The sequence below is a fragment of the Uloborus diversus genome, chromosome 4 (assembly GCF_026930045.1).
Source record: "Uloborus diversus isolate 005 chromosome 4, Udiv.v.3.1, whole genome shotgun sequence".
NCBI lineage: Eukaryota > Metazoa > Arthropoda > Arachnida > Araneae > Uloboridae > Uloborus > Uloborus diversus.
Window position 1 is genome coordinate 138,044,781 of NC_072734.1, and position 20,136 is coordinate 138,064,916.

The 20,136-nt window shown below is 32.5% G+C and overlaps 1 protein-coding gene across 1 annotated transcript in view; it reads right to left on the minus strand.

The window, feature by feature from the left end:
* The window catches only part of LOC129220857 (uncharacterized), a 38,663-nt gene extending 20,089 nt beyond the window's left edge, over positions 1 to 18,574 (minus strand). Inside the window, exons 1-6 of the mRNA XM_054855288.1 lie at positions 18,544 to 18,574; positions 14,710 to 15,002; positions 9,980 to 10,267; positions 7,205 to 7,256; positions 5,557 to 5,684; positions 2,871 to 2,987 (exon numbers count right to left, since the gene is read on the minus strand). Of these exons, the coding sequence (XP_054711263.1) occupies positions 2,871 to 2,987; positions 5,557 to 5,684; positions 7,205 to 7,256; positions 9,980 to 10,267; positions 14,710 to 15,002; positions 18,544 to 18,574 (909 nt within the window). The remainder of the gene's footprint in view (positions 1 to 2,870; positions 2,988 to 5,556; positions 5,685 to 7,204; positions 7,257 to 9,979; positions 10,268 to 14,709; positions 15,003 to 18,543) is intronic.
* Between the last annotated feature and the right edge of the window lie 1,562 nt (positions 18,575 to 20,136).

The window sequence follows — 20,136 nt, forward strand, 5'->3', positions numbered from 1 at the left end:
TAATGTGGAACTGTAACATGGGTATAAGCCAATTGGCGAGAAAATTCACCATACATTATTTGTAAATATGCAGGCGAACCAAAAGACCTTTTAATTTTTCTAATACGGGAAAAGCTGTGCGGGTACCACAAGTAACTCACAAAATGAAGGTAAAAGTCTTATGTAACAAGCGGTAAGATCCTATACTTACAGCTTATTTATAAAAAAAAAGGTAAATTTACAAGTTAAAAGAAATAGGAAATAAAATTTAAACTTCGGCTAGACAGTAGAGTCTTAAAAATCTGAGTTAATTGAGGCTCATGGTATCTTGGATTATCCAGAAAATTCTTCACGATTGCAACTTAATGCTTTTTGAGAGACATAAGTAAGGACGTGCTCTTTTTATTTCTTTGTACAGAAAAGGAACTTTTATTTAAATAAAAAATTTGTTAATTGAATTTCAACATAAATTTCCATTTCAATAACCCTTAAAGGAATTTTTATTACTTTTTCTCACTGTGTCTGCACTTAATTTAAATGAATAATGAAATGAATGATGATTTAAATGAATTAATTTTGCATGAACTTGTTGGCAATCAAAAAAGCTAGTTTTGTTGCGTCATTTGTATGTATGTGCTTGCATGTTATGTATCTTATGTAACACAAAAACAATTAGTCGATAATGGTAGAAGGTTAAATTTTCGTACAAGTTATTATTAAAGTACAAGCTGTTTTTTGCATCACGTTATTGTCTAAAAAGGTTATCTTAATACATTTCAAGCAGCCAAAGAAAGTTTCGTGACACTTGGCGAGTGTTGCTGAGAACGGCCACTCAAAACCATTTTTATTACTTTGTAAGGAAATTTTACAATGGCGAAAGATTTTTATTTTCAGATTTTAATGCAAATAATATTAGCTATTAAAGAAAAACATTAAAAGTCAATAAGCACCTTGAATTAACCGGAACCTCAGACTTTCGAACCTCTGTTGTACTTTTTTCTATTAAAAGTTTTCTTGTTCTACATTATTTGCAACCAAAAATCTATTTTCGAATTTCCAGAAACTTTTTGCTGAATCCTCTTGCACATTTCCAGTTTAATAAAATTTCAAACCATTTTTCACTTGAACCAGCCACATTGGAAAGCTCTAATCTGCGCACACATGCTTTAACTGCCCCCCCCCCCCAAAAAAAAAAACCATCTTCAGTTTGTATTGCCTTTTGGAAAAAAGTTGGGGGAGGGGAGTATGACTACTAGGAAAATAGCGATGTTTATGTTTTGTTTATATGTATAGAAGGCTTTGAGCATTCTTCTCCTGTTTCATTTTATAACACTCATATAATAAGGTTGGGACCAACTTCATTACTGTTTATTCATCTACTTGAAAGAAGGAAAGTAAATATTAAGTGAAGAACTTATCAAAAGCAAAAAGAAAAATTAAATACTCTGAAGAACATTTTGATAAAATTAAACATATTTAAAGGTTTAAAACTAGAAGTCGAAACAATGCACTTTTTGAGAATGAACCCTGATAATGCACAATTTTTAAAGAACAAGTTTCTAAAATCTTGATTTATAAGAATTCACTGCCTTGGGAAGATAAAGGACAGAATCTGCCAATTTTTCCTTTTTGGCATTTTTGTTTTCTAATGTACTTCAGCCATATTGTACAAGCTTGCTCATTTTGTTTACTCTGAAAATAAAGCATGAAAAGAATGTCCAATTGCAACATTTTACTATTGTACGGAATCAAAAACTAGTTTTTTCAAAGATCTCAAAAACTCATTTTAGCAGATGCTGCTGTTTACCTGCCCATGGCTGTGTAGAAATCTTAATTTCACTTATGTATAGATATACAGTCGAACTTCCATATATAGAACTCCCACATCTCAAACTTTTTCTATGTATCGAAATCCCAGCAAATTTCCATGTTCATTACATAGAAAAATTGTTTTTATGTATTGAAAAAAAAATTTCAGACATTCATAGATTTTTTTTGCACTTTAGACTGTTCATCTTATGAAAAATGAAGGTTAGGGGAGAAAATTGTGTTCACTCACAAGGAATCTGGGGTTGAGGGGTGTATAGATAGGTCGTTGTTTTGTTTTGGAGTTCTTAAATTCACTCAAGTTTATTTAAAATCTTAGTTGCAACCAGTTATACAGTAAAATCAGTTTCAAGTTATCCCTATTGTCTGTTGATTATCATTCCCAGTCTTTTCAGCTTCAGAAAATCATTCAAGTTAAGTAGATTGATTTTTTACTTTTCTTTCCATTACATTGTCAAAACGAAAATCCCCCAATGTTGTGTATCAAGTTGAATTGCCGAAGAATGAAGATGTATGATGACGCAAAAATGTTATTCCTGGTAAATTTAGTATTTCCGCAAGCAGAGTGTCTGCTTTTATGAGAAATCAAAAAGCCTTTATAAAAGTACTGAAACTTACAGAAAACATTCACTCAAAAACCTGAAACAACAATACAGTTGGTTTTTAGAAACTATGCAGTGCCCAGTAAATGTTTCACATCACTTTTTTAATTATTTACTTTCATTTAATCTGATACTCGTATAAATTAGAAATTGGGTTTCATACGAAAAATTTTAATGTTTTAGGATATTTTTATGATAAACTAAGATTGCTTCTACATATCGAAATTTCTACATATTGAATTTTTTCCGGCAATTTACTACTTTGATATACGAAGCTCCGACTGTACTTCAATTTTTTCATACTGAGGAACAACTCCACCAGCTGCTAGAAATGTTTTTAAATTATTCTGATTCCTACATTATTATGTTTTCAAAACTACTTTTATCATGCTGATAGAGAAACGGATATTTTATGAAATCATTTAAAAACAGAAGAAAAAAAAATAATTTTTCATCACATACCTCTGATAACAACATATTTAAGATAACAGTATCATGTTCATCAGATGCAAAAGAGATAAGTGGTGGTGAACAACTTCCTTTCCATTTTTCAACATTAGGAACTGGAACTTTAATATCCTGAAAAAATAGACAGAGAGAAAATTATAATTGTTGGGATAAGTATCTTGAATTACATTTGAGGCAGTGAGAAGCAAAGGGATGCAAGTGGATTAAGTTTCAAGTAAAATGTGTTTGAAGATCAGATCCTAGGTAGGCTTTCATTCACATCTTTTTCTAAATCATGCTGTACAGCAGCACCTACCAGGGCTACTAGTACCATCTCTTGCCCCAACACAGAGGAGGTGTTCACCTACCATTTGTACTGGTTATCTCCAAATTTTTAATTTTGCCACTTACATCCCTTTGCTTCTCACTACCTCATTTATAGACTTAATTACTTCTTAAATACTATTTTAATAAGTGGCCCCAAAGCAGAATACTTTATGATGCAACCTAAAATCATTTGACCAAAATCGTTCTGCAAGATAAATTCATACATTATAAACTGACCTTCAAAACATTATAAAATGTAACAATTAATGAAAAATATAATTGTATACTGAGAAAAGTGACCTTTTTCGAAAATCATGATCCCAAAATAAAAATCCATTTCATACTGGAATATGAAAGAAACATTTTATTTATTTGTTCAGTACTCAGTCTTATCTTTAGCTAGAAGATATTTGTAGAAAATTTGCTGTGCTTCTGCAGAAATCTGTAGAATTTCTTTAGAAAATTTGCCTTGGTTCCCCTTATTTGAACAGAATTATTCTGCAGTTCAGGCATCTGTTCTGCGATGTACATCTTAAATTTAGTAGTATTCTGCTTTGGGGATAAGTGGACATGGACAGACCTGCTCTCGGCGGCACGACATATCTGCAAGGAATGCCCCACACAGATAGCAAAATTTAGGTAAGTCAAACAGGATTTGGTATAGAACAAATAATAGTAATAATACAGTAAAACCTCGATTACCCAAGCTAATTGGGAACATTAGTGCCTCAAATGTCGGTTAATAGAAACTTTGTATAAAAACATGTCAGGATCGCAAATTTTAAAAATGTATTAACCCTAGAGAAGTCGAGCTTTGGTCGATTCAACGCCCATTGTCAGATATTTCGCTCTATCCCACCACCCCTTATTCTAATAACGGGGCCCATCTGTGTAGCTGAAGGTCAGACTCTCCCCAGTTCACACACTTAGTTCTGAGAATTTTAATCGATATTTCAAGGTTGCATAGCTTTTGGAGATGTGTGTTGCTCATTTAGACTAATAACGCGCCATCCTAGTCAGGTGTCATTTTCTCCCTGGCACTTCCTTTCTTCTGCTTTCGTCTCACAGATTGCTACGGCGGGGAAAAGACTGAAGCGAAAGCACTAGCGTAACAAAAAGAAACGCGATTTCTCTAGGGTTAAGTAAAAATACAGTTGAATATTTTTATAAAATAAAAATCAACATATAAAAAGTAAGGTTTTTTTCACCTAAAAAACTGAAATAGGAAAATAACTGATTTTAAGTTATAAAAAGTGAATTGAATTTTTTTTTACTATGTCAAGTTAAATATTGAAAGAGGCATTTAAAAAAAGTCCAGAACATGTTATTTCAAAGTTAGAAATTGATCATTTTATTAAATTTACACTATTTAAAAAAAATAATAAAACACCTGAAAAACAAAAATAAAGCTTGCAATACCAAAAAATTGCCCATATACAAAAAAAAAAATTAATTATCGACTCTGTTAACAGAAACCTCAGTTAATTGAACCTTGGTTGATCGAGATTCTACTGTAATAATAATAGTAATAAACACAGGAGCATTATATGAAACTTGCACCTAGGCACATTCTGCAGGTGTCTAACACTTTGTGCAAACTACACATAGGTAGCGCAAGTCTCGACTATTAGTTAACTTATTTATTTCTTCTTCAAGCAGTTCACTTGAAAAATGGTACATAAAATTATAATTATTGTATAAAAGTCACAAAAGCCATCCTGTATTCCAATAACTAGAAACTTTACTATTAACTACTACCGGCCCTTATATAATTTCAACAAGTAACTAAAATTAAAAATTAAAAAAAAACGACTGAGTCGCAAGTGTAGAACTAAGAGGGAAAATTGAAAATCCTTTCAAAAGTCTTAATAAATAAAATCAATTACAAATATTTTATTTGTTAACAAATAGAAGCTAGCAACATATAAAAATTTAAATCATTGCTTTTAATTTTCTTGTCGGCCAAGAATGAATTCGGTTACTAATCGCGTGAATTAGGCTTATAAATGCGTTATAATTCGAATTCCATATAACATGAAAGTTTCAAACACATTCTATCAGACGTGGGAAAACCTCTTCACTTTGGTACTAAATTTAAAAAAAATTTAATATGTTTTCACTGCAAAAATCTCAAAAAACCTTTCTGAGGTTTTTAATTAATATCTTCTTTAATTAGGGTCATCCAAAGACTCATCATAGCTAAGAACACTCTTAATCAACTCTCCTTTCAAACAAAAAAAAGTTTTTCAAAATCGGTCCATCTGTTTAGGCGCTACCACAGTGCCACAGACAGATACACACACAGAGAGACACGTCAAACTTAAAACCCCCTTCCTTCATGTGTCGGGGGTTTTAAAAAAAAACATAATTTTACCTGCTCTCCTTTCTCAGTTGAATAATAAATAGTAATAATGCCTTGAAACTTAGCAAGAAGACATATATTCCCCGTTTCAGAGGCCCAAACAGCAAAGGTATCTTTTGGAGCTTCACTTATATCTGGTTCTAATGAGAAGAAAAGAAAATGGTTTTTGAAATACCAAAATCGAGATAAATGATTCACGAATAAATTTTACAAAAGAATCACAGTTGAATGAATATCAGAGAAGACTGATATCTCCTGAATATATGCATACATATACCCATACATATTACATATAGTACACCCACAGTCAAGGGCAGATACAAGAGGAGGGTTATGAGTCCCCTCCCCTTAAACCATCGACAATATTATATATTCATCATTATTGTGAGTGATCATAATTTAATAATTGTATACAAGATGGATGGATTAAGGATAAAATGCAAATATATTATTATTCATTATGTTCAAATACTTTATGAATAAAATACAAATGTTTGCTGTAATCTTTTAAATTTATTTATTATGAGTTTCAGTAAATATTTAAAAAAATACTTCCTTTCACTGCTCCTGAAGTTGATTAATAATGTTCAAGCTCTATTAGGTACCTTATTCTTGGCCAGTTTGGTGCTTTTTATTCACACCCAAACAGTTTGTACCAAAAACTTTTCACACCCAAAACTATATTTTTCAGCATGCCCTCCCCCCTCCCCTAAAAAGGCTATGCTGTATCCACTCCAGCCTACAGTATACAAAATCATAAAATATTGTTTTAAATTGAAAAATCAAACATTTAAATTTCTTTCACATTTAATTATTCAATAAATTCAACTAAATTGGTATAAGTATATTTTCTAGTTGCATAAAATTAGCCATAAGCAAAGTTAGCTTTATGTACTATTCATTTTAATCATAATGAACAACATCTGTTTCAGCTAAAATTCCACTTGAATCATGTGAAATTTTATTTTAAAAGTTAACATTAACTTTAACCTTTCTGAGAGAACAAACCCTAAGAGACCAACATTATAATGCATAAATTGCTAAATATATAGCAGACATGTGTTTTGAGATTAATACAAAACCATTTTTTAATGCAAAAAAGTTTCAGAATATTAAGCAAAAGTATACTTTCAAAAATTATATGCTAGATGAACAATGTCAAAATATTTTGTAGTAAGTTACCGCCCTAAGCCAGGGCTAAGGCAGAAATACTTAAAATACACCGCCAGCTCAGTTATTCCAGCCGAGGACTGCAGTTTCGTGCTTTTTAGCACTCATCAGCCCGGAATAGGATTTACCTGAGCTGGAGGTGAAAAACTCTTAAGGGAGCCAAGAGAGCCAAACAAGCTATGGTATTTACCATATATATTTACCATATTATCATGCTTCGCCATCAATCTTTGAGTTGAACCACACCATTACTGCAGTCACTCATCTGGTGTGCTATTTCTACATTAGCTACCAGTTTGTTTGGCTCTCTTGGCTCCCTTAAGAGTTTTTCGCCTCCAGCTTAGGTAATTCCTATTCCGGGCTGATGAGAGCTAAAAAGCACGAAACTGCAGTCCTCTAATGGAATAACCGAGCTTTTGGTGTATTTTAAGTAAATGTCAAAAATATGCTATAATATTACATTCAACACATTATATCTTATATGGTTTACCTTTGGCAGGACTTGGTTCAGAACTTGAAAATTCAGTTGAGGTCCCTTCAGCCTATTGATAAAAAAATAATAATAAATAAATAAATAGATAAAATAATGGAAAGTGCTAAAGCACAATTTAAGAAAAATAACCCTGAAAGCTATAAAGTTTTTTGAAAATACATGCACATATACACTGAATAATGCTGGTGACTTAACAGTACAATTTTTTTAATAAAACATATCTTGGCAGTTAATGAAATACTGAAACACTATCACCATACCAGACTGTTTAGTTATCACATCCAGAGACTGCAGTTTCCTTCTTATTAGAACTGATTAGTCTGGAATAGTGAATAACCGATTTAGAGGCAGATGGCATCTCTTTGCTTACATTCGACAACCTCGACTGGTAGCGACCGGTTGGTTGATCACATGACAGCTAAAGATGTCAACGGTTACTAACCGGTTGTTCACCAACCAATGCTTCATTGAACGCTTTCGGTTGATCAACGGTTATTTGCACAGACATGGCACAGACGAATAACACTCAGGTGAAAAATACTTATAATTGGTCAAAAATGTCACGTGGTGCAATCAACCAATCATCCAGCTTAACTTGCGGTCTGCCAGTAGATCAACTGGTGAGGCTAATAGAATGACATCGGTAGCAACCAGTTAACTGGTAGATCTCCTGGAATGCTGCAGTTAGCTACTGGTTAGTCACCGATCGAGGGCGTCGAACGCAACCATTGATGCTGAGATCACCAACAAACTGGTAGATAAAGGAAATTTATCTTACCAGTGAGTGATTATAGCATGGTGCAGTTTGACTCGAAAATTGAAGGCAAATGCTTGGGTATTAGCAGTAAGTCACAGCCTTAAGCCGGAACCACGTGCAATATACCAGACACCATGGTTATACTAGAGATCCTATGTACGGAGAGATTGGGCAACGGCGTCCTGCTGTCCGCCATGTCCAAGTGTTGTCAGCTCGAAATGCTGCGCTGTTTGAATTTCTAGCTTTCCCACGGAATATAGCACATGAAATCTTCAAAGAATAGACTAATTTTTCTTCTTGTATTTTCATTAGACGGAGTGAGTTCCAAGTCCGCCAATCCAGCACCAATCGTTTCGTATCATCATAGCACTTACAAAGAAAAAAATTTTTCTCAAAAATTTGTTCATAAAGATAGAAAACAAACAGATATTTGAGATCTGCACATTTCCTTTCATAATATCATAACTAGTTTCTAATTTTTTCGTTACAATGTACAGTGATAGTTGGGGCAGAAGATGCATTACGGTCTACGGGGAGTGAGCGTCTTTGGACATAAAATGGCCGCCCTTCCGAAATTGTCCAATCTCTCTGCATTTAGGATCTCTTGGTTATACCATCAAGAGACTGCAGACATCCAGTTACTGCTAATACCCAAGCTTTTGCCTTCAATTCACAAGTCAAACCGCACCATGCTTGGGACACTCACTGGTGAGAAAAATTTTCTTCATCTACCAGTTTGTTGGTGCTCTCAGCTTCAACAAGATGACATCTGCCTCAAAATCGGTTATTCACTATTCTAGACTGATGAATTCTAATAAGAACAAAACTGCAGTCTTTGAATGTGGTAACCAAGCTGTCTGAAATATTGCATGTGGTTATGCCTCACCCCTGGTTTTGGGCAATAACTTACTGCTAAATTAAAACTTGTTGGTGACTTGTACTTGGCTGAACCTACATGCAAAATAGCTGTGTGGTCCTAAGAACAATACTAGATAATTTCAAACAAAATTTCATTCACTGATCAACTTATTTTCCGAGAAGACTCATTTAATATCCAATTTAGAACTTAATGTTACAAACAAGAAGTTGCATCTAGAACTAAATAGAACTAGTCTATATCCTGTATACCAACGTTGACTTTCTAGAATCAATCAATATTTCCTTACTTAGCTAAGACTGCAAATTATTTCAAACATATTTTTTTTAACATTTGAAGCTGATTTCTAGAAATAAAATAAGCTTTTCCCATTCTGATAAAATACATACATAAATACTAAATGCAAAAACAAAGTAGCAACACCTTTCACACAATGCAGCTACTATATTTTTCTCATAAAAAATTCTTTAATCGTTTAAAAAAATGCTTCAAAACAAAAATAATTTATCAAAAAAATAAATAAATAAAATAATAATAAAAATAAAAACGTTTGTAGCTCTTTTCTTTGCGTAAAAATCACATCAAATTTAATTTCCTCGACTTTTACAAGACAGTAGGTAAACAAAACTTGTGAGAAATTTAAAAAAAAAAATATTTTGACTTTCTTCCTTTACATAACTAGAAAAAAGATGAACTAAAAATTGTTATATCCGAGCATTTGCCCTGAGTCTTAGGCTATTTCGTATGATTTTTTAAGAAGATTTATAGGTCTTAACTATTATTGTATATTCAGATAAGCAGATACTCTTCTCGAAAAAAAAAAAAAAAAAACCTCTGCTGTGTGGACAGGATTAAAATTAATTCTAATTTGTAACAGGCACATGCTTTCTCAACCCTACCCACACAGATAGTACCACTTTTATTAAATCTAGCAATCTGCTTAAGCTACTGATTTCCCATTAAACTCATCCCCCCCCCTTAAAAATGAAACAATTTGAAATGAATTAACAGTTAATTCCTACTTCATAAAATTACTATGCATTCAAAAATTTGCTGATGAAAGAACTTGTAAGCTTTTTACAGTAATTGTTTTGAAAAAACACATCATCAAAACTTTAGCTAAATTACCTATACATACCTCAGGCAAATCAGTCGATTCTTGTTGCTCCGAAGGCTTTTCTTCATCTTCTTTTACATCTTTCAAAACCGCAATTACATTTTCTACAATGTAAGGAAACTTGTTCCCTAGTTTCCTTTGTTTTTGGCGCCATAACTTATCAAAATTTTCTTTGGACATGGCAGATCCTCCTTTCAGTTTATTGTACTCACGAAGCAAATTCATTACTTCTTCTTTCTTTTGCTTCCCATCAAAATCTCCCTTTATTTCATAATCTTCCTCCTTCTTCTCGGATAATTCCTTTTCGACCTAAGAATTTCAAAAAAGAAAAAACATTGGCATCATATTTCCATCTTGAAAAATGAAATCTCATTTTTATTGATTTTATTAGCTTTGCTGGATTTTTCTACAAAGTTGAAGTATGCAATGATTTCATCTAAAATATACTACGGGGGGAAGGTTCAAAGGTGCTCCCCTGGAAATTCTTCGAAGTTGAAGTCTTAAAAGAAAATAAATAAATAAATAAATAAAATATATATATATATATATATGTTAAAAAAAACACACACACACAACTAGTATCTTAAAAACACAAATTTAAGACACCTTTTGCAAACTTAGGGGTTCTCTCTCAAAAATATAGAAAAGTAAAAACTTGAAAAAAATATGTCAGTACCTTTGGATGATTTAAAGAGGAAAGAAGAAGTTCGGAGGTTTTCCCTCTTAAATTTTTCACAAATAATGAAATCCTAAAAATCTAACTTAAAACTTCTTTACTTCTGCCATTTTTTTTCTAAATTGGAGCCTTAAAAACACAATTGTACATTATTTTTAGTGTTGTGAAGGTAAGAAGGGTTCTCTTTCTAGAAAAAATACGAAATTCCAGTCCTAATCACGCAAATTTAGGCTATTGTTGAAGGAGACTCGGAAATTCTTTGAAATTGAAGTCTTAAAATTTCAATTTTAAACTATCTTTGGTAACATTAAGGTTTGGGTGATCTCCTCAGAAAGATTTTGAAATTAAAATCCCCCCCCCCCCCGAGTGAACGCCACTGTTACAGAGTATGAATATTTGATTAAATAGTACACAACAATTTTTTAAAATATACAGATTTTCTTGAGTGTATCAAATTCTTACTGAGACCTAGGCAGAACTTTGGCTTGATCAAACGCTAGTAATCAGTGTTAAAAATAAGGATTCAAACCAAGATATCATACTGATGCATGAAAAAAGATTTTAAGGGGTCAAAACAAAAAATCTAGTTGTAATTTTTGATAAATTATCCACATATGAAATTTAAAAAAAAAAGGGAGAATCCATTAAATGGAAAAAACGCACACATGCATTTAAAAAAAATGTCAAAACTAAATAAATTATTCTTTTCATTCATGTCAATTGCTTGTGATCAAGATAAGTTTATAAATGAAAAAGGTTAATGCGATCTAAAATTTTTGCATCAAATTTGGCGGCCAGGATCGGATATTTAGGTGTTAAAATAAAATTTGTGGTTGAAAAATTCGCCTAGCAACTGCAATTTCTAACACTGCTCTGCTGTTCTTCTCACAATAATTGTATTTGCACTTTTTTTTTCAAAATTAAATTATGGTCGCCAGCCAGGTGATTCTTTGTCAGATATTTCGCCTAAATACAATGCTTTATGGTCATTTGTCAATGGGAAATATTTTTTAAAAAGCTTTGAAAAAGGTTGCATCTGAATCCAGGGGATGAGACAGAAATAATTTCTGGAGGGAGCCCAAGAAATTGACCCCCCCCCCCCCTCAATTTTTAATGTTTCATCATGAAATTATTTTTATGACTTTATTTTATTTTTTCCAGGATCGCTTAAGGCTAATTAATTTACTTTTAAATACATAAATATTATAAACTTTTCTACTTTCAATATGGACGTAACATATTTTTAACACTTCAAGCCAATTAAATACTAAACCCTGTGTAATTTCACCAAGATGCTAAAAAATAAGAGGTTATAATGAGGAACATTTTGTTATGATTATAACACAAGGACAAGGTTATTAAACAAACCCATAACTCATCTGTGGTTGAGTTACTGTGATCAAATGAGTTTTTATAAATGAATTTTCATTTTTAACTGTAAAATATTATGTCAATAAGAAAATCATAGCTCTATAACATGCAGGTTTTATTGAAGAATTCAGAAACTACTTCTTTGCAAATTTCAAAGCAGGTGCTGATTTGTTCTTAAAACTTTTCTACTACATGCCGTTTCCATTAATATTACGGTTTTGTAAAGAAACTCTCATGTGATTTATTTCATTTTGCATTTTTTATAAACTGAAAAAGAAATCTATAATTTTGCAATAGCTCATGACTTTTCAAGGTTTGTCTCCATACATTTTTAAAAAAATGATAATTACTGATTGATTCCATCAAAGAAGAATTAATAGACGAATCACGATAATAGGTTCCTTCGCATTTGAAACCAAGGAGTTTAATGACTTCTGCAAGTCTGGGCCTCCGACTCCAGTATTACTTCGTTAGCAAACAAAAATGCTTTTATTCAAATAAGATTTGTGTCTTTTGTGTGCCTTTTAAATAGGTTTGTCAGATTTCTGAAATGTTCAACCGTGACACCGGAACACTTCCTCCCCCCTCTCCTCCGCTCGCTAATGCGGTGAATATTCCAACTGGTACACGTCCCTGATTGGCTTTTAGAGTGTTTTAATGGGCAGTTCATTCCCAATGCTATGAATAAATGGTTCTTAATTATGAGCCTAAACCAGGGGTACACGCCCCTGATTGGCTTTTAGAATGTTTTAGAGGGCAGTTCATTCCCAATGTTATGAATAAATGGTTATTAATTATGAGCCTAAACCAGGGGTAATAAATAATATATGACGAAAGCAAATACATCTAAACATTTTATTTCCTACATGTAAATATTTTTAAGTTACCTTTGTAAGAAAAAAAAAAAACTTTGAAACAGGAATAAAAATTTTAAAAATATTTACATGTTCTTTGCATTGGCTAGGACTTTTTTAGAAAATCTTTTTTGTTTTTAATTTTATTGTTAAAATCCTCATAAGCTAATCCAATATTAATTTTACAGGTCAATGTTACAAATCCGTACCTCAGAGCCAGACTAACGTAAGTCACATGATCGCTACTTTACAGGAGACGAGGAAAACATTTGCCTGTCTCGTGCAAAAAATACAACATGTGCTATTTTAACAGTGGTAAATAATTTTAGACGATTTTTTTCTTCTTAGAATTACGTTTTTATTGCTCAATGCGGATTAGGATTCTACATACAATGCAGCAATAAACAGAAAATTGCAATTTTTGAACTTACGTCATTCTGGCTCCGAGGAACAGAAAGGACTAAGTTATTATTTTTAATACTCCTTCACAATTATTTTAAAACTTTTTTGGTCATCTGTAATCAAATTTATCTTTTACCAGGACGTTAAGTAAACTGACCAGGACACCGGGATTTCGTCTGAAAACCAGGACTATCCCAGTCAAACCGAGACTTCTGGCAAGCCTACTTTTAAATAACTGTAAAACATTTCTGCATGTTACATAGAGAAGTCAATGTAAAAAAAAAAGAAATAAGTAAATTAATTTTTCTTTTGGGGGCCTGAGCTATCTGGGCCTCCCCTTAAATCTGCTACTGTCTGAATCAAATACATGGAGGAGCAACTTTAAACGGCAATTTCTCAGTTTGAACTCGGCTGTAGATACGACTTTTGCATTTAGCACAGCAATGCTGGTGATGCTTGCATGAATTCTAAAACTATGGCTTGCAGTCTACTTTTCAATGCCTTACCAGAGTCCTGATTTGCAGGTGAATAACTTCATTCAAAGATCACCCTTACTAACACAAACTACTAACACCTTTACTATTTAATGTCACGAACAAGATTTGGATATTTTCAACACTTGAAAATGTTCCCTTGTTTTTTTTTTAATTAGTTCATAATTTTATGAAAAGAATTTTGAATTCTGATTTCAAACAGAAATTTTATAATATATTTCTTTAAATATCAAAACATAAGACCCTTGTTATGACAATTAGTTTTCAATATGCATTTCAATAACTGCTATGCTAGCTAAATTCTTTCTGCCTAGCTGTGGCATTACATTTCACAAAATCATTTTATTTTAATGTATAAATTGAGAAATGAAAAAAAATTTAAAAAAATAATTTGAATTTTTACCTCTTGAATTCAAATTATGTTTTTCGCAATCACGAGTGTGTGTGTGTGTGTATGTAGGCATGTGTGTTTATGTGTGTGTGGGGGGGGGTATGTGTATACGGGTTTGTGTGTACGGGAGGTATGTGTATGTGTGTTTGTGTCTGTGTACAGGTATGAGTGTGTGTATGATTGTTTGTGTGGGGGGGGGGAATGTGTATGTGTGTGTAGGCATATGTGTTTGTGTCAGTGTGCAGGCATGAGTGTGTGGGTAGTTGTGTGTAGGTGTATGTATGCGTGTGTGTATGTGTGTTTGTGTATGTAGGTGTATATATATGTGTGCAGGTGTATATATGGGTGTGTATGTGTTTGAGTGTGTACGTGCATGTATGTATGCGTGTAAGTGTAGGATATTGACGCAACCTGGAGACTGTTTTCACGATAGGAGCAGCATCGTGAGGAGCCGGTCGATGGTGATGCTGCAGAGGGTGGCGGGGGGAAAATAAAATCATAGGACATCAAAACAGTCAAATGAAAGCAATAAGCAATCATGATTGCTCGAAAAAAGAGAATACCTTTTCAAAAACTACATTAAGGAAATGCACTGGTTTCCTTGCTTTTTCCGAATCAGACAAGCTTTCCTCAACTACTTCAGGCACATCTTCTTCTTCAGTCTCTTCTGATGAATCAGTTGATGTATCCAATCCTGTTTTTTCAGGTGTTTCAATCATTTCCTCTTCACCACCTTTTCCTGATGGCTCCCTTTCTGTAGCTGTATCCAATTTATTTTCTCCTTCATCAGGTTTTTCTTCTTCCGGAGATTCAGATTTGTCATCTTTATCTTCATTCCTGTTTTCAACAGGATTACCTACAAAATTAATTCAGGAAATGTCTTAGAATTGAAAAGATACATACAAGCATCTAATTAAATATTCTGCTAAAATGATTTTCTGATATTTAATTTAAAAAAAAAAAACTAGTAGAATAATTTCAAAAATAAAAGCTACTTCAAGTGCAATTTTGCAAGTAATAAAAAACCACTAGCCAGAATTTTTTCTGTGGGAAGGGGAGAAGGGTCCTCCCAATTAACTCCCTATAAAATCTCAATAAACAAAAAATACTTCTGTCCTTTGCTTTTCCGATAGCACAGACCCCACCCGTCTATACAAACATTCAAATTTGAAAAGTCAAAAAGGTTGAAAAGAAACAAAAAACTAATAAAAAGACAGGATCCGAAAAATCATGGTCGTCCGAGAGACTGAAAAAAAAAATACTATAGCGATAAGTTCTTTCAGCACAAGAATCTTTTCAAAGTCATCTTATGCTAAATTTTCCTACAAACTGAGAAATAATTTGTCTGGTGCCTGAAATTTAATTCTGGCTCGAAAGACTTTTTAATTTTTGTTGTTCTCTGCAAATGGATGATAATTATATTTAAAAAACTATTTGCCAAAGAAGGTTTATTTTTATAACTTACATGATAATTCTTTTCTAGATACATTTCTTAAAGCTTATATTTTAGAAAAGGGTGCCCACTAACTCAAATTTTGAATTTTCAAGTCAAAGCTACTTTTTTTTTTTTTTACTGAAGGGGGTGAAGTTTGAAGTGCAGAGTAAAGACTTATGAGAATGCTCTAGTTTCATTGTTCGAAGCACGAAAAAACCTTGAAATTTATGTATTATATAAAGTTACTAAAAAATGACAATTTAGCGTGCAACTAGTCATCAAATTAGTTTTTTTTATAAAAGGTTTGGTGCTAAAAATGATGACTGGTTGTGAAATCCTGGTCGTCAAACTAGTGGTGTAACTTGAGCAGGAGGGACAGGGTAGGTGCTCACTCCAAAATGCCGAGGTAAATATTTTTCAAAAACAATTCACTGACAAGAAGAATGAGACACATAGAAAAACAACAAAGTTATTTAAAGCAGAAAAAAAAATAATGTAGGGGGAAAATCATAATTCTTTTTTAAACAATTTTTTTTATTTAAAACTTCCACTTTGCATCAGTCACATATCACATTCCAACCACCTTCTGCTTTTGCTCATTCCCTGCTCTTAGTTTGTTTAAAAAGAAAAAAAATCTCCAGAGATAGTTCATGAGTCCTATTATTACTTTCCCTACAGCAGTAATAAATATGGTCTATTATTGCAATTTTAAAATATCAATTATGAAAACTATTGGAGAGGCCCTTCAAACCTTTTGCAGCCTCAAAGATTTTTTAAAACTGCATTTTCAGAACTAAAATTTTTCCTGAATCTGCCTACTTCAACCTGCTTCTATTGAAGTGATTTTCGATCCCATGGAAAACTAGAAATTTTATCAGCTTTCTTTATGTCTGTCTGTCTGTCCTGTCTCTCTACATAGGCACATATATTTATAATGTAATCATATTATTAATGAAACTCATAGCAGCAAAAGGAGTCTCTAATTCAAATTTTGGCATTTATACATTTTCTTCAGTTTTCAGTGGGGCCAACAATCTCAGACAGTCAGAGAGTTTCAAAATGGTCCCCTAAATGGCTTAAATGAGACAGGAAAAACTATTAAAACTCATGCCTTCAGGGACATGACAAATAAGTGAATTTTGTATAAAAAATATCTTTTGGAGCTACCTAAAAGTAGATTTTTCAGTCATAGGTTTCATATGTTCGAAAAAATTACAAGGAAAGTAAACTCAGACAAACCCTCTCTCAGTTTTTGACCTCCTAGAAGAAGGAGATACTGTTGAAGTATTTCATTGATACTTGACTGTTGAATTGACGCAAAGTTCATATGGGGGGGGGGGGATTTTAAAGTACCCCCCTAAAGAATTTCCTCACTGTGCCATTGCATCAAACTAAATTTTTAAGTGCAAAATACAAGTAACAAAAGTTTATTTTGAACCCTGTTAAAATCTTTTCTTCAGTGCAAGAAAATGAAAGAATTTTTAATCTACTTCAGAACAAGCATTGTTACAATCCCCTTTTCTTGAAACTCCAAAACACATACATCACACACAAAAAATTTATTACATATATCCAGGGTTCTCTGATATATATTTTGAAAATATCATGATATTTTCGATATTTATATATTCAACTATGGTATTTTCAATGTAAAAATTATACTAATCATAGGAATATTATTTAGTAATATCATAGTAATGCACTTATTATTAAAAAACACCAAAAAATTATGTGCTATATTTTTATGATATACTAATTACATCATTAATACAAGAAAGTAATGTAATATTCTTTTTTATTTTAAATTCACAAAATTATTAATAATGTAACAATTTTAATTTATAGTAAAAGTTCCTAATTAAAGTTTAAATGTTGATCAGAAAAAAAGAAAATGTCTTATGAATGAGACTGTGCACCAACTAATGTATATTTTTTATTTCTGAATCATATAACTGTGTAAAAGTAGCTATCAGAAGAAAAGTAGAAAACAGCTAATTCTAAATTAACTCAATTAAAATTTATAAAAATTTCAAATGAAATATTATACAAATAATAGAAGGAACCTTAATTAATTTTAAGTCTACATTTTGTAATAATAATATAAGAAAATAAAGAGGGATTTGAGGAAACATTTACTGTTTGGAAGAGTTTAGTTTGTACTGTTATTGTGTGTTACTTATCAGAATCAAAATATCCGATATTTTCCAAAATATCATGATATTTTTAAATCCTGCATATATCCTAAAGAAAACATTAAATTCATTGATATAGCACACTCAAATGTATTTTTCTCTTGATCAATTTAACTAATATAAGGATATTTGAAACACCATCATCACATAAAATGCCCGCCTCACTTGGGCATGAGGTCTTTTAAATGACTATGATCTTAAATGACGTGAATCTTGATAATTGGCCATGTTAAATAGCGTAATAGAAAAGCAAGATAGAATATTAATAAACAGAAACTATATTGCTTGATACAAACAAAAATTAATAACAATTTTAGTTAGCATAACACAGGAAAATCCCAGTAATTCGCATTCTTCTACAAATTTCATAGCAAACAACTCAAGAAAGAAAAGGCCTTACTCTGCCAAATGCAAGAACCATTTAATTTTTAGTGCGAACTTTGAAAATTTTACAAAAAAGTTGAACTTTTAGGTTTTGAAATTGTAATGTTTCAACATTACGATTAAAAGTCTTTACAATACATGTATATAAAGTATTAAGAGTTTGCTAGTATGTTCACACTCACACTGGAAATCTCTGAACAACAAGAGAAAGATACACACAAAGAAACAAAAATTCTTTAAAGGCAACATAGTTTAATTTTAATTCTACGAAATCTTCTAGAAACTCCTAAGTCGATTTGCGTAAAAAGGGCAAATCCTGAACTGTCGCAGTTACATTACATTGAACTACATTTAGCGCAATCGCGTTAGAAAGATTAGAGACATACGATCACTTGGTTTCTCCTCTCCAATATACATGAACTCCAAACATTCACTTCCGTGTGAAGACAAAAGGCAGTACAGTAGACCCTCCTTTTACGCGGGGGTTACGTGCATGGAGTCCTGATACTAGAGTTAAAATAGGGGCTTGGTTCCGTAGATAACAAAATACTTCATTTTAGTGATTACTAATCCTCATATAAATAATAGCCGATGATCGAGTAACCCGAGTGCTTCAAGCACGTGCTTCAACGTACGTTGAGCAGCACCGCTTTTTATTTCTGATATTTTAGCGTCTGTTTTATAGCGCCTTGATTTCGGTAAGCTTATTCATCTTGTTGATGATTTATGTTTCAAAATGATGTATGGAAATAAGACTGTTGGATAAAAAATAAGCTTGCACACATGAAAAGTTAAAAATATGGTTTTAAGTTTAATAGTGTAATTGCAATAAGTACTAAAAAATTGAACTGGCAGATTAGACAGAAATGTATGAATGTTAAAAGGTTAAGGAAAATGTAACGTGTCGTATAAACATTACAATTAAGAGTCCAGAATTAAAAAAAGGTGTGCTGCGTCAATAAGCGCACCTAGAAGACGTTTTTTAGATAATCTATAACTGTTTTTGGTAACGTTACCTAGCACTATGGATATCGTATATATTATTGATCTAATTCCACCATTTTTCATCCATTGTAGTCGTCTTTTCGACGTGTACAAGACGACTTTCGACTGTTCTGAGGGGACATTTCGACGAGTTAGGGACGGTTTTTAGATCAGTTATAGACGAGTGTTTGGACCAGATTCGACGACTTTTCAACGTCTATTCCACCAGTTTATGTTGTGTGGGTGATTACTTGCCCGTGATACAATCTTCCTTCACTAACAAATCAGAAAGATCATTTCTATTGTCTAGGAATGGCTCAAAATTTTCAATGTGAACGTTTTTGTTTGTGCGTCACCGACGTCGATATCCTCGTTGGTTGTGACCTCCTTTGTCACTTCTAAAGGCTCTTCTTCCAGTGAGTTCTGAACTGTGTGAGTTTAATAACTTTACTTCTGGAAAGAGCCCTGGAACCAATTGTATAAAATGTCTCCAGCGACCCGAATGCAGTTGATTACGCGTAATCTGCAATCTTTAGGAGTTTGGATTTTGAAAGAGGGGAAAATTTTATCTGTTTGCATTGCCGCTTCCGCGTAAAACCGAAACTCATCCGCGTAAAATAAAATAAAGGTGTCAAATCTTAAATCGCGTGTAATCGAAACCGCGTAAAATGAACCCGCGTAAAACGGGGGTCTACCTTGAAGCAGGAATGTAAATGGAGGGAGCAAGTTTAATCATTGCCTTAGAAAAAGCTGAGGCTACGACTCCAAGTCACTTGGCTCAACAATGACAAATGGTTGGCACGTTTTCCGTAAAACTAGCGAAAGACACCCGCTTTCTTCCAATGCTTTGCTTTAAAGTCTTGAGATATTTGAAGAAACGGGCATTGAATTCCATATAAACAAGTAAAAAGGTTTGAATCAGACGGGTTTTTTTTTTTTTTTTTTTTTTTTTTTTTTTTTTTTTTTTTTTTTTTGTGCATTACTTTTAGTGGAAA